The following is a 14144-nucleotide window of genomic DNA, read 5'->3' as shown; positions in this document are numbered from 1 at the left end:
ACAATGTTTAATTCTATATTAATTATTGAATGTTTAAAATGGACAAATAGCATTTTGCTTATTTTTAGAAACTTTTCGAATAATTTACTGCCAAGCACGGGAATGTAAAAAGGTCTCAATAAATTTCCACTACAAGGAAAGCAGACAAAAATCGAATCTTATATCGATTGCTTAACCCTTCAGCTAGCAGGCAAATCTTTTGCTTAATCTATATGAAAATCCGGTCAAATTTCAAGTTTCCAAAATCAAACAAATTATTTGAAAAGAAATGGGTAAGAAGTTCTGCTATACGGACCTAAAGGCAGCAACCCAGACTGAACCGCGTATCAAAAATGGAAATGGCCACCGCCGGGGCAGTTTGGACTCTCAATTGGAACGGGACATAGGGGCCGAGCAGGAAGAGGATGACGGCGATGATGCTATGGTGTTTGGAAACGCAAGGAACCCTCTACAGAGTGTGTTTAAAACAGTTTAAAACATGTTAACTTTAGTCTATTTTGGATATTTTTCTTAGAGAACAACGCATTGGATAGCATGGCCAACGGCTACTTGCAGTTGGTCCATCAAATTGAGGCTCATCTTTACACGCCACCTTCTCTAGTCGAGGTTGGAGAAAAACGCGAGGAGGGTGGAGAGATACGAGGAAGCTCGCAGACCGAAGATGAAATCTCGCAGTCTTCGGAGGATTCCAGTCAGCTGAAAATTGGCTTTGTCGATTTGTTTCGCCGCAGTCTTCATTTCGAAAGCTTGGGAATTCCGCTTACTCCCTTAGAGCTGTACTCCATGGAATTTCAGAGAAGTGAAAAACAAGAAGGAAGGATTCTGGGCGGTTATCGACCTGGCACTAAAGAGCAAAAGATATCACGCGAAACATCCAGTTCTCATCCATCTGAACTTATAAAAAATACATATCAACCGCCTTCATTTACAGGAATGAATTTCCGATCCTCGAATCCGAAGTACATGGAAAACTTTCAGGATAAAAGTCAACCCGATTTAGAAAGAGAACGTATTTTTGAAGACGAAGATGTAGAGTTATCCAAGTATGCACCCAAGTTCAATAGTCGATTTCTAGAAAGCCTTCCCGATGCAAGCCCGATAAGAAGGTTGCCAAAGAGAAGTTCTTCCCCAGATTTAGATCACTGTCCTGGCTCACATTTTAAGCCTACTACTAGCTCACTCCGATTACCACCAAAAAAACCAAACCCAAGTCCCATTGTTCAAGAACCATCCCAATATTCCATCAAATTTTCAGAGCAAACTCATTTCCCAAATCCCATACAAGATTCCATTAACTTTTTAGAGCAATCTGAGTTCCTATACCCCGTTAAATCTCAAAGGTCCACTAAAGTTCCGGTTCAAAACCCAAGTAAAGTGCCAGGGAAAAAGGACAATGCTGAGAGGAAACGTCATTCTAAGTGTGCAATTCAAACTGGAAGGAAGCGATCTGTAAGCCCAGAGAACCGTAAAGCTTATAGTAACAGTTGTGAAAAGTCCCTTAAGATGGATTTTAGAGGCTCCAGAGAACCAAGTGATTCCCCAAAATGTTCCAGATCGAAAAAGAAAGGCACATGGACCAAAATGAACGTATCCAAGTTGTCTTTAAATTCTCGTTGGGTGCCTTATAATCCAGAAAGTAAGCCCAATCGGACTAAGCCATCAAACACCTGCCCACTTCATGGACATTCGAGCTCCAGGCAACGCAAACCCTTAACTTTAGAGACCCTATTGGCCCCCAGGCGCCTTAGAAATTGCAGTGATGGTGAGCTGTTCCAGAATGGGACCCATCAGCTCAATTTTAGGGGTAAGAGAACCCCTGATCCTGTAAAGAGTTCCAATTTGGATGTTTTCGATAAGCACCTAAAAGGCCTGCTGAAAAGTGAGCCCAAGAAGTCATGTTTGAAGAAGTCCTCCAATCCAGTTAGCGAAACCGAATGCAACATGGTGCCTCTGCACTCCGATACCTTCACGGATGTCTGGAAGCAATCTAGATTGGGCAGGGAGTATTCGCAACGAAAACAACGAAATGGGGGACTCTATAGTCGGGCCGATAAGCTAAGGTTCGAGACCATAGATCGACTGGATGCTGGTTCTGCGGGCCTTCCACTTTTTAAGGATTCGGATCAAACAATGGAGAGGACACAGTACTTCGTGTCAGAGTTCGATAAAATGAGTCGAGCGGAGAGGAGGCATGATCTCGAGTTGAGAATGGCCCAATTGCGTTGGGTGCAGTGCACCTCGGATAAGAAATATCGCAAGCACTTTAGGAAGCAGGAAATCAAGGTCAAGCCGGTGGATACTAATTCAGAGCAATTCTTGTGCCCTTTTGGCCACGACCATTGTCCAAAAGTGATGAACGCCACTCTATTGGGACACTTTGTGTCACAGCATTTGGATGATCCGGGAGTTGAGCTGCGTGAGATTTTCGAGGACGAGCGGACACTGATCATCTTCAGTCCCAAAGCTTTTGAGCTGGGCATCAATACCTGCATGTCCGTGCTTGTCTACGGTGGAGTACGGGACCAGCCTTGTAGTCTCCCAGGAGCCAGATTCATGCCCACGCGAAATATTAACTTATCTAAAGCCTACGCCCATTTCGACATGCACCTGCCGTTATTCGTGGTGATCTGTAGGAATCGCCTGAGCAGCATCGAGGGCAAGAAGGTGAGGTTCGACGATCTGGAAAAGGGGGACGAGGATGTGCTCGCCCTGTGGATGGTGAGCATGGATCTGCCTATTTCTGTTCATGTGTTGATGACTATACTCAACCGACGAATGGATATCACCAGGAGTTCCATCATGAAGGTCCGAGGAATCCACAAATCCCACAATTCCCAGGAGTTCATGCACACCAGCAAACAGTATATGCGACTCACTGATCGTGACTTGCGAGTCCTTACCAACAATCATACGGAGCCAATCTATATGGAGATCTCTGTCAAGGAGTACGCCGGTATATATCCCCGCCATGATTAATGTGATCGTTAAGACCTCGTCTGAATGCCAAGCATATTCCCCTAAAACCCCATTTAAAACTAATTTGTGGCTAACCATTCCAATTTTTTATAAGCAAATAAGACTATATTTTCACATTTAATATTTATGTAAATAGATACATTATTTGAAATACAACATTGTCCAATCTAATCAGTTATTGATGCCTTTAAGTTGCAGAGCAGACCAAAAAGCTACCCTCGTCCGCTTCTATTTCTCAGTCATTTATTTTATTGACTGGACAAACAAATACTAATTTTATTTAGCTTGCTAATGCTTATCAGTTGGAAACTGATTCGATCACTCGGCTAACGATCCACAGGGCTTAGCTGAAATCATTTCCGAATCCCTATCTTATCGCAATTGTCGACCCTTAACAACAAAGTTGACTTCGCCGAGTGCTTTTCTATTTGAAGTTGAGGCTGAAATTTTGAGTGCCTTCAGCAGCTTAACTAATCAAATCTTTTATTTGAGTGATTTAAAAACTACTTGAGGTCAATTCACTTCTTCTTTAATGTTACTAATTAAATATTAGAAGGTTTTAATGATATAAGAGAGATATAAGATAGATAAGCAATGATTTTTATTTTTTTATTAAGCTAAGTTTTATTTGATTTTGTTTTTGTTCTGGGTTACGGCTGTTATATCAATTGTTCCCCAAATTTTTTAAAAATTTAAAGAATTCTTGAAAGACAATAGCCCTACAGACCCTTTAAAGTCTTTAGGATAGAAAGTTCCTTCTTCTATCCGTAACAAGAGGAGTAATATTTATATTAATAATGTTATAATATACATATGTACATATTTATATAAAGGTATAATATTGAACATGTATGTATGTAATATATCCTTCACTTATGGAGAATATGTTTTGAAGGGTATACCGTCATTATTGAATGGTACAGTGGCTCATAATTTTTTCGTTCACCCGTGAGTTGAAAGCTTAATCTTTAATATCTCGATCTTTGGAATTGTTGTATTTTTTCAAAATTATGAAGTGTACAAATAATAATACTGTTTTGTGTTATGAAGGAATTCTAATATTAAACTTAAAACTTGTAATTTTAATGTTTAAAATATATGCTTGAATTATCTTTCAGTTGAGATTTCAAATTCCGTTACATACAGATTTCTCGAAATATTAAAGAATAAGCTCGCAACTCACGGGTGTACGAATAAATTATGTGCCGACTGTATGTAAGAGGAGGCGCTACGATGGAACATATACAGTGACGAACTAAATTATTGGCACAGAAGGCTTCATGAACTTTAAGGCACGATTTCTCCCCTTAACATGCATATATTTAAATAAACAAAAATTTATACATATAATATTATAAAAACATAACACGACAAAATTTATTTCAACTTTTTCTCTTCAATGGTTGATTTTTAAAAATTAAATAACATAAATAAGAGGTGAATTTGCCTGAACAAAATTATTGGCACACTTATTGAAAAACTTAAAAATAAATGAAAATAACTCAAATTAATACTTTGTGGGTAAGCCATTTTGTTTTATAAAGGCTTCCAACCGTCTTGGCCCCGAAGAAACGAAATTTTGGGTTGTTTCTGCCCCTTTTTCTATTAGAGCCACCTTCAGCCCGGACTTTGTTTTTATCGCGCGTTTTTTAATATGTATCGATATACTAAAAATGTTTCAAATCGAACTATTATTTAGCGAGAACTATTAAAAGACGTCACCATCACTTATTAACCGAGCTAGCAAGAGGTGGCGCTTCGTAAATTTTCCGTATATATAAAATAAAAATCTTTATATTTAAAAAATAATATTTATATAAGAGTTCTTGCCTGCTGGCCAGTGTAATAAGTTATCACTAATATATGACATGCCTTGCATTCAATAACGCACACTTAACTATAACTTAACAACAACAAAAGCTCTCTTTTAATATTATATTGTTGATAAAATATCGGTTAAAATGTTGATATTAAAATTACAGCTCTGCTGATAAGGATATATCGATATATCACCGAAAAATAGTGTAACCTTACCATCTGCCTGAAAATTGCAGACTCATTATTTATTTTGCATTCATTCTTATAGGACATAAAAATGAATCTCAGGATGAATAATCAGTGTGAAAATAATGATACGGGATCTTCAGTGGCCGAGGGTGCCACCACATTGTCGAATGGCTTATCTGCTACAGCTCCTTCTGGTGACCAGACGGTAGGAAGTTCTTCTTCTACAGTAGTTTTGCTCAACGATGATGAATCTAAAGATGTTGTACCGAAGGGTAAAGCTTTTAACGGCGGTGGGTCAACAAATGAGGTGCCTAAAGATGATTCTAACGGTGATGATTTCAAAGATGTTCTACCAAAGAGTGACGCTTCTAATGGGCCTACAGTGGCGGTGCCCATCGACAATGATTCTAACGTTGGTGGTTCCAAAGACATTTCTCCTAAGGGTAATGCTTCTGACGGCGGTGAGTCTGAAGTTCTTGTGATTGAAGGTGATGATTCTAACGATGTTGATTCTATAGATGTACTGAGGACTGATGGTTCTAAGACTAGTGGATCTGAAAGTGGCGACGACGAAGCAGGGAAAACTACAGCCAAGCCAAGCAGCGGGGAAGGGGTTTCGCGCAGTACCCAAAACCAAACTGGAAATTACAATCCGGACTCGGAACCTTCACCAGCGAAAAAGACCCGTCAAGATCTCCCACCTGGAGCTATTGAACTGTTTATAAAGAGCCTAGCAGAAGAAATAAAACGCGGTGATAAAGCTCAAGCTGACAATGGGGAGGATGTACCTCAGATTGAAGTCGATCAACGCGAGTAAGGAGAATTCGTGTAAGATCAGAAGGAGAGTGATTATCGCGAACCATAAAAACCCGATTAAGGGGCTCGAAATCAACTATGTATGTCTCAGAATATTAAATTAAATGAAATTGAATATAATATTGTTGGTTCCGAATAATTCAGAAAACATACAAAGCAAACATAAAATATACATGTTCTATTAAGATTATGCACCGAGCACTAAGAAGGAGATTGATCTAGCCGATGAAGGAGTTCCAATTCATATCGAATATATATCAAATAAAAATAAAGAAGAATTGTAACCTAAAATGTTTCCATTTTTAAGCATTTAATAACCATATTTTAAAAAGTTCTTGCCCGCTGGCCAGTGTAATACAGTGGATCCAAGCATATTTCGTGCAAGAAAAAATCGAAGTTTATATTTGATACTGCTACTAAACCTAACTATTTTGATAGAAAATTTGGTGCAAAGCTTGGGGTTTTCCTTCACTTTTCGGACAATACGTCTCTCCTCCTTGGATCCACCGTATGTTATAGCCAATGTATGGAATGTTTCGCATTCAACAAACAATGCACGACAGCGCTTTTTTAAAAGCGCTTTTTTAATATTATATTATTGGTAAAATATCGATTCAAGTGTTGATATCAAATTACAACTCTGCTGGGTTAACCCTTTAATAGTGATATATCGATATATCACTGGAAATAAATGTAACCTTAACATCTGCCTGAAAAGTGCAGACTCACTATATATTTGGCACTCATCCTTGTAAGACATACAAAAATATTTCAGGATGAATAATCAGTGTGAAAAGAATGATCCGGGCTCTTCAGTGGCCGAGGGTGTCACCACATCTTCGAATGACATACATGTTACCGCTCCTTCTAGTGCACAGGGGGTAGAAGGTTCATCAAACGAAAATGGAGTTAAGTCAACAGTTGATTTGCTCAACGATGATGATTCTAACGTTGGTGATTCCAAAGATGTTGTACCGAAGAGTGAAGCTTCTAACGGCAGTGGGCCTACAGTTGTGGTGCCTGCAGAAGATTCTAACGTTGGTGAATCCAAAGATGTTGTTCCTAAGAGTGATGAGCCTAATGCCAGTGAGGCAAAACTTCTGGTGCTCAACGATAATGAGTCTGACGTGGGTGGTTCCAAAGATGATGTACCGAATACTGATGCTTCTGACGGCGGTGAGTCTAAAGTTGTTGTGTTGATGATGATTCTAACGATGGTGATTCTATAGATGTACCCAAAACTGGTGATTCTAGGACTAGTGGATCTGAAAGTGGCGACGCCAAAGCAAGGAAAACTACAGCCAAGTCAAGAAACGAGAACAGGGTTCGCCGCAGACCACAATCCGAAGATGAAAATTACAATCCGAACTCCCAACCTCCTCCAGCAAAGAGGGCTCGTCGAGATCTCCCGCCTGGAGCTATTGAACAGGTTTTGAAGAGTGTAGCAAGCAAATCTGCTGCTCAAGGGGAAACCGATGTAAATCGCGGTGCTGAAGTTAAGGTTGATAATAGGGAGAATGCTCCTCAGACTGAAGTCGATCAACGCGAGGGAGAAGAAGTCGTTGAGGGTCAGGAGGAGAGAGATTAACCAGAACCCTATAAACACGAAGAGGGGGTTCGAAACCAACTATGAATATCTCAATATTTTAATAAATTTAAGTTTAATATAATATATTTGGTTCCGAATCATCTAAAAAACATAGAAACCAAACATAAAATATACACATATTAAGGTTATGAACCGATCCATAAAACTGCGTGGGAGAAGAAGTCGTTGAGGGTCAGGAGGACAGTGATTAACCAGAACCCTATAAACTCGTTGAAGGGATTCGAAACCAACTATTAATATCTCAATATTTAAATAAATTTAAATTTAATATCATAAAACTGCGTGGGGAGAAAAAGTCGTTGAGAGTCAGGAGGAGAGTGATTAACCAGAATCTTTTAAACCCGATGAAGGGGTTGATTCCGAATAATGCAAGAAACATACAAAATAATCATAAAATATACACATATGAACTGTGCCATTAAAAATGCGAGGGAGAAGAAGTCGTTGAGGAGGAGGCGATGAGTGTGCTAACTACACTTTTTTTAAAAGATATTTTCCATACTCTTTTCTCATGGCGTAAAAGGGTATAATGTATTCATTGAAAAGTATGTAAGATATAGAAGATAGCGTTTCTGACCCTATAAAGTATATATATTCTTGATCTGAATCCATAGTCACGTTGATAAAGCCGTGCGCATTTGTGCGTATGAACGCTGAGATCTCAGGAACTAAAACAGAACCAATGCAGATTCTTGAGATGCCTGCGCAACGCATGTTGCTATTTATGCCACACCCACTCTTGCGCCCAGAAAATAGAAAAATGTTGTTCAAATATGGCATTCCTTTTTGTTGTCTGTCAAGAGTCTCCTTTAGGTAAAACCAGATGTTTTTGATGTTCAAAAATTCCTAAATTTAAAGAAGCAAACATAATCAAGAAAATAAAAAAATTAAGTAAAATCAAAATGAAAGGGAATACAACTATTTTTTCTAAATACTTCAAGTTATTTGTATAAATTTAAGTAGTTAATTTTGAATTTATTTTCGTTTAGTTGATTTCGACGGTGAGCTTTATGTTTTCAGATCGGCAAAAGAGCAGATGATCACTTTGCAGGGCTATTTAAACGTCTCTTGCTCACTAATTTAGACTCTTAAAAGCTTTTCCGTTAATCTCACTGAATGTTTACAGACTTTTAAGCTATCTGTCTCGCTCTCGCCTTTCTATCTCTCGCTCTCTGCCATAGAGGCATTTTCTCTCTCACTGCAGCGGCGGCAAGCTTCTGGTTTTATTTATTTTTTATTTGCCAGCCCAAAATGCTATTGAACTCACACGCACACACACACACACACAACTGCACACACACACAGTGGCGCATTCACACATATAGCCAGATTGCCACGTACACACACCTACAGATGGGTCATATTTAAATATGTAAATTGCCCAAAAACAAAAATAGGTTTCTTTCATATTATAATTCCCGATAAATGTGAAATAATAATTATAAAGACTTGGAGTTGAACCGAAAATCGGCCAAATTATAAAGACCACCCTCTGGCGGACCACCCAACGCAGGACCACCGGGGACACGTGTCCTGAAAATCCAGACCTACATCAACAAAAGCAGAACCCAGCACCGAATCCCGACACCCGACTCCCGACTCCCGAATCCCGATTCCCGAAGCCGAAAAACTCGTTATGCGCCGCTGCAAAGCTATCCCCCTTTAGACCCGATTTCCCCCATGGAACCCCCATATCATTGCTCCCGTTTTTGTTACTGGTTTTCGGCTGGCTTTTTCCCTCCGCTTCTCCATTCCAGGCGCATTTTCTGGAAAATTGTGTCAAGCTGACGACACAATTTTCAAATCGCATGCCCGGAGTTTTGCACATTGCAGTTTTCCGGCTGCAAGTCGGCGAAAATGCGGCGCTGCTGAGCGAACCGTGAGCGGGAAAATCGGAAGAGAGAGAATGGGAGAGAGCGAGAGTGAGAAGTGCCGTTCTTTTGCCGGCATGCCACACAAAATAATAACGGTACAGTAGCCCAACAGGAAGTGGTGCATTAACACGCGCCGCTTTTCACCTCGAAAATTCGTGCTAAAATCAACACAAAAAAGAAAAGTGGAAAACTTCGCGTAACAGTAAACAACAAAAATATTTTAGAGTGTTTGTGTGCTTGAGTGTGTGCGAGTGTGTGTGAGTAGTGGCGAGCATGTGTGTGTTTGGAATGCGGCATTCGATTGCATCACCTAAATAAAGAAGAAACAACAACAAGAAATGCCTTTTGTGTTTTTTTGTGAATGTGAAGGTGTGTGTGTGTGTGTGTGTGTGTGGATTTTTTGTGCATTTTCTTTAAGCCAATTTCAATTTTTCCTGGGAGTTTTGTGGTTTTTTTAAATATTTTTTTTTCGGTGCTGCATATTTGTTGAAACTCTCAAAGAAAGTAGAGCACTAAACGAAGACAAACTTAAGGAGGAATATTACTCGGTGTTTTCTTAAATACTTTTTATTATATTTTAGGTTTAAAATATCTAGTTTAAGCTTAAGTTTTTAAATTGCGTCATAATACGTAACTTAAAATAGGAACTTACTTATTTTATAAAAATACAAATAAAGTAATAATAATTATTTTTAATATGTTTTTAAATATATATAAAATATATGTTCTTTATTATTGTTTTTACTTTTATATTCAAATATGATTAAAATTCAAAACTTAAAATTGATTAAGTGGTAAAAATTAAAATATTTTGAGAGACACTTTCAACTGTAAACTGAACTGCGTTTTTATAATAATATTTTTAAACCGAATTAAAAAAACTAAAAATTTACAAATATTTTATAGAAGCACTATTTAACTTTTTTAAGCCAACTTTATTATAAAAACAATTTTCCTAGAAAATGCCCATATAAATATGCAATATTTTTGTTAACCGCAAAAAATGGCAAAACCCGGCTAGGCCAAAATCCCCACAAAGGAGGAGTAAGTGAGCTGCAGGGGGCAGAGAGTGGGAGAGAGAGAGAGGGGATGCTCGGCTCGGAAAACGTGAAAAGCACGTGCAGCACGAAAAGCGACGGAAAAGCGGCGAAAACTTTTCGGTGTGAATGCCTTCTGCACAGACACAAAAACGTGTTTTTTTCGGCCAGCGCCGACGACGGCGTCGACTGCGCTGCTAGTGCTAACAGCGCTGCAGTAGCGAGCGATCTCTGTTAGGCGGCGAATGTTAACTGGGGCAAAATGATAGCAGACTGCTTGTCCAGCTTCTGTTGCCTATTCTCAGGAGCTGAGGATTTCTGATATTTCGGGAATAAATGTGATGAAGACAAGAAATCTTTAATGGTTAATATCATAAATTTGAAGATTTGCTTTTAAGCTCGGTTACTATTATATCGAAATCTTAAACTAAATTTAAAGAAAGTCGGGGAAAAGCTTGAGATTTGACCAATAAAGAAGACTAATTCTTAGGTTTTATATTTTATTTATTAAAAAAATTGTTTAATATATATTTTAAAAAATTCATTCTTTTTTATGCCTCTTTCATAAATAGAATATTTTTTTTTCTGGAAACTGCTTAAATATGTTTCGACTAATAAAGACTCTATTTATAACTATTTTTTTACATTTTATTTTTTCGATATTAATTGTTAAATTTATATCAATTCCTACTGATTACTGTTATTGAATGAAAATATATTACAAAAAATAAGTTTAAACAGATTTTTATTGCTTTCAATCTTTTTGTTACTTTTATTTTCCGCCTTTATCCCTCAACTCCCTTTCTGTCTTGCGATTTCTCTTGGTAAAAAATTAGCGCTTCAATGTAGGCAATTTGTCAATTACTGATGGCAATGCAGCAGACGCACAACAACAAGACAAACAACTGCAGCAGGGGCATGCCTTCTTCTCTCGCACACTCTCCCTTCGGAAAGCTCTGCTCTCTCGCAGGAGAGAGTGCGGCAGTGACGCCGGCAGAGCGCCCCGAAGCGGCTTCGTGATAGTTCGTACGGCAGCCGAACATCTTGCCTTCCCGCTCATATCCACGTGCTCTTACCGCAATTGTCTGTCTGCCGAAGACTTCGGCTCAACTTCGGTTGGCGCTTCGGCTGCGCTGCCGACGTTGGCGGCGCCGTCGGCTTTTCAGCTGAATTTCGTTTTTCCGAATTTCCCTGCAGCAAAAACAGTTTGCATTTGTTTTTCCGCGTGTTCGCACACGTTCACGGGTCTGCGTTTTGATTTTGTCTTCTCAGATTCTCATATTCTCCACCTGCCACACAGTCACATCCAAATCCATTCAAATTCTCCACAACTCTCTTCTTGCGGCTTTTTTTTATTTGTCAGCCGAAACACCGTTATTGCACCGCGTGTGTGTGAGCCAGTGTGTGTGCGTGTGTGTAAAGGATTCGAGAAGCTATACTTGGGATTACTAGTTTCTTAGGCTACTTTCGAGTTTAACCGACGAGTTTAGCAGGCATTTCAGGAAGTTCCAAAGTGATTTCCTTTTTGATTTTTGTTTAAGGATTTTTATAAGATTGCAAAATGAATTTTTAAAGAGATTTAAGCAAAGTTTTTGGTTTTCCAAGATCAGGCTTCGTTACCAAATATTTTAACATACATTTTGTTGTAATTTTTGAGAGTTTGTTAAGAAGTTCTTCGAAGAATATTTAAAGTATGAAAAACGAGTTTTTTAACTTGAAGTTTGTTGCCAAAGGTCATTTTTAGAAAAAATTAAAGTAAACTATTAAAAATATTAAACTAAAATCCAGTTTTTTATGTTAACTTTCACATCCTTGAAGCTTTGTTAAAAAATTGGGTAAATAGATAAATTAAATATAAAAATTGCAAATTTGTTCCTTAAGAAAACGTGAGCTTATAGAACGGATAGAAGGATAGCCTGTTCACTTCAAGCCAATAAAATTATTATATTCGAAATTTTTCTTATATATTAAGTTCAAATTAAAATTTTAAAAATAAATATATTTACAAGGATAACGTAACTTCTTTGCCTTTAGACACAGAAATTCAAATATTTTATTTTAAACTTCATAAATAAGGGAGAAAATAGGAACAAACATCAGATAAATATCCATTAAATATTTTTCAAAACAGTGATTAACAACGTTTTTTAATACCAATTAAAATTATTTTAAAAATGATTTTAACTTTAAAAGTTAATTTGCAAAAAAAGTTAAAAAATTAAAAAAACGTAATTTCGAAATTTCGCATTTTGGCTAAGTTTGAGGGCAATGCAGTTTGTAGAGAACCGAAACTCTCCAAAAGTTGCAACTCCGCAGGGCCGACGGTAACTCTCTCGCTGCCGGCGCCGCTGTCGGTTTCGCTGCCGCCGTCAACGACGTCCGAGCGGGCAGAGCAGAGCAGAACCGAAACAGAAACAGAGTCAGAGTCAGAAACAGAAACAGAATCAGAAACAGAAGAAGAAAAGTCGACAAGAGGAGTCGTGTCGAGATCGAAGTGCCGAACGGAACGGAACGGAACGAACGGAGCTGAACGGAAGTGCAGTGCAAAGCGGAAACGGAAGCTGGAGCAGTATTCCCACTTAGTGCTTGGCACGCACACACGCCAGTTCGCTCACACACACTCGCACACACTCTGTCGAGCGGTCGAACACGCACGCACACACTCACGTGCGTTTGGCGGGGTTACCCATTATATTGTTTCTTAATTTCTCTGCATTTACAACGCGTGCAAGCGACCGACTTTTTTTTGCAAATTTTTTTTAACGTGCTCTCTTTCCATATATATATATCTATATATAAAAAAATACGAAATAAAAACAAATATATAAAATACAAAATAATTAAAAAAAAAAAAATAAAATAAAAAACAACCCCCACAGCAGCGAGAACAACAACGTGCGGTGTTGTGAGCTTGCGGCAAAAATCAAATGAAAGTCCAACCGCAAAGTAAAGTAAAGCGAAATTCGACAAAAGTGGCAACATGCAGTGCGTGTGCATAGAAAAACCAGATATACAGCGGCCACAGGGTAAAGTACTTTGGACAAGTGAAAAATCCCCCAAACGTCAGTGAAAATCGAAGGAGAAACCAACACGGCATACGCAGAGAAAATCGCTGGAAAACCGAACAAAATGTTTGGCAGCCAAACCGGCTGCCTTTGAGGCTGAGTGAGTGGCTCAAGGTGTGTGAGTCTATCTATCTATCTATCTATCTATCTATTTTTCCCAACCTTCTATCCACATATCCATGTTTAAAAAGATCGAAAATAATACACCCGAGTCTTCTTGGTTTATTTTTCTTGTGTTTTTTATGAGCCAAGTCCGCTGATTTGTGGCCAATTTTCTGGCCGAACACTTCCGCTTCTGGATATATACGCGCTGAGTGGAATGATCTATGAATCTCGCCGGTGAAAATGAATATCAAAGACTGTTTTATATAAATAAATATTAGGACAGAGATATTTTTGCCAATCAATGGAATTCCGAAGTGGCAATGAGGCAACGATTTCTTTTAAATCGCCAATTGTTTATCAATTGTTCAATAATAGAAAATGAACAATAAAATATGCCAAAAATACTTAAAAAGAGCAATTGCTCATCGTAAAAGATTTCGATGGCTTGTTTACGGCCTGCCTGCCTGATTATTATAAACCACAGGTTTTATTCGAAAATTCCGGGTTGCTTGTTCTATTTATTGTGCAATTTTAAAGGTTAATATATTCCTAATTTATCTGTTTTTAATATTAATTCTATTTAAATTGCTTTTAAACTAAGATTAATGGTATTTCTTCGATCAACTTAACTTTTGTGCTTTCTCCAACTCCTGGT

The 14144-nt window shown here is 38.2% G+C and overlaps 4 protein-coding genes across 6 annotated transcripts in view; all 4 read left to right on the top strand.

Annotated features, from left to right (window-relative positions):
• Nucleotides 1-263: 263 nt before the first annotated feature.
• LOC108109641 lies at nucleotides 264-3125 on the top strand. The gene is made up of 2 exons (XM_017218218.1): nucleotides 264-455; nucleotides 515-3125. The coding sequence occupies exons 1-2, from the start codon at nucleotides 269-271 to the stop codon at nucleotides 2974-2976; spliced, it is 2649 nt and encodes an 882-aa protein (XP_017073707.1). The 5' UTR covers nucleotides 264-268; the 3' UTR covers nucleotides 2977-3125.
• A 1946-nt stretch (nucleotides 3126-5071) lies between these two features.
• Nucleotides 5072-5979, top strand: LOC108109664. Its single transcript, XM_017218244.1, has 2 exons — nucleotides 5072-5444; nucleotides 5502-5979. The coding sequence occupies exons 1-2, from the start codon at nucleotides 5072-5074 to the stop codon at nucleotides 5798-5800; spliced, it is 672 nt and encodes a 223-aa protein (XP_017073733.1). The 3' UTR covers nucleotides 5801-5979.
• A 589-nt stretch (nucleotides 5980-6568) lies between these two features.
• On the top strand, nucleotides 6569-7586 carry LOC108109663 (trans-Golgi network integral membrane protein 2-like). Its single transcript, XM_017218243.1, has 2 exons — nucleotides 6569-6975; nucleotides 7029-7586. Exons 1-2 carry the CDS (start codon nucleotides 6576-6578, stop codon nucleotides 7385-7387), a joined length of 759 nt encoding a protein of 252 aa, XP_017073732.1. The 5' UTR covers nucleotides 6569-6575; the 3' UTR covers nucleotides 7388-7586.
• Nucleotides 7587-11540: 3954 nt separating this feature from the next.
• LOC108109670 (innexin shaking-B) overlaps nucleotides 11541-14144 on the top strand; it is a 147670-nt gene continuing 145066 nt past the window's right edge. Inside the window, exons 1-2 of one of the 3 annotated variants that reach the window (XM_017218249.2) lie at nucleotides 11543-11564; nucleotides 13199-13498. The gene's annotated coding sequence lies outside the window, so the exon portion shown is untranslated. Of the gene's footprint in view, nucleotides 13499-14144 lie in introns of all 3 variants that reach the window. The other 2 variants (XM_017218250.2, XM_017218252.2) reach the window with 2 other exon arrangements.

The sequence above is a fragment of the Drosophila eugracilis genome, unplaced genomic scaffold (genome assembly GCF_018153835.1).
Source record: "Drosophila eugracilis isolate 14026-0451.02 unplaced genomic scaffold, ASM1815383v1 contig_649, whole genome shotgun sequence".
Taxonomy (NCBI): Eukaryota; Metazoa; Arthropoda; class Insecta; order Diptera; family Drosophilidae; genus Drosophila; species Drosophila eugracilis.
This window is presented reverse-complemented; position numbering and strand designations above follow the sequence as displayed.

What these genes read in the sequence shown, in the direction of transcription:
- LOC108109641 (XM_017218218.1), top strand. Translation starts at nt 269, where the DNA reads ATGGGTAAGAAGTTCTGCTATACGGACCTAAAGGCAGCAACCCAGACT. An exon ending in CGCAAGGAACCCTCTACAGA is followed by an intron (nt 456 to 514) that starts GTGTGTTTAAAA and finishes TATTTTTCTTAG; the next exon opens with AGAACAACGCATTGGATAGC.
- LOC108109664 (XM_017218244.1), top strand. Translation starts at nt 5,072, where the DNA reads ATGAATCTCAGGATGAATAATCAGTGTGAAAATAATGATACGGGATCT. An exon ending in GGGTAATGCTTCTGACGGCG is followed by an intron (nt 5,445 to 5,501) that starts GTGAGTCTGAAG and finishes TTGATTCTATAG; the next exon opens with ATGTACTGAGGACTGATGGT.
- LOC108109663 (XM_017218243.1), top strand. Translation starts at nt 6,576, where the DNA reads ATGAATAATCAGTGTGAAAAGAATGATCCGGGCTCTTCAGTGGCCGAG. An exon ending in TACTGATGCTTCTGACGGCG is followed by an intron (nt 6,976 to 7,028) that starts GTGAGTCTAAAG and finishes GTGATTCTATAG; the next exon opens with ATGTACCCAAAACTGGTGAT.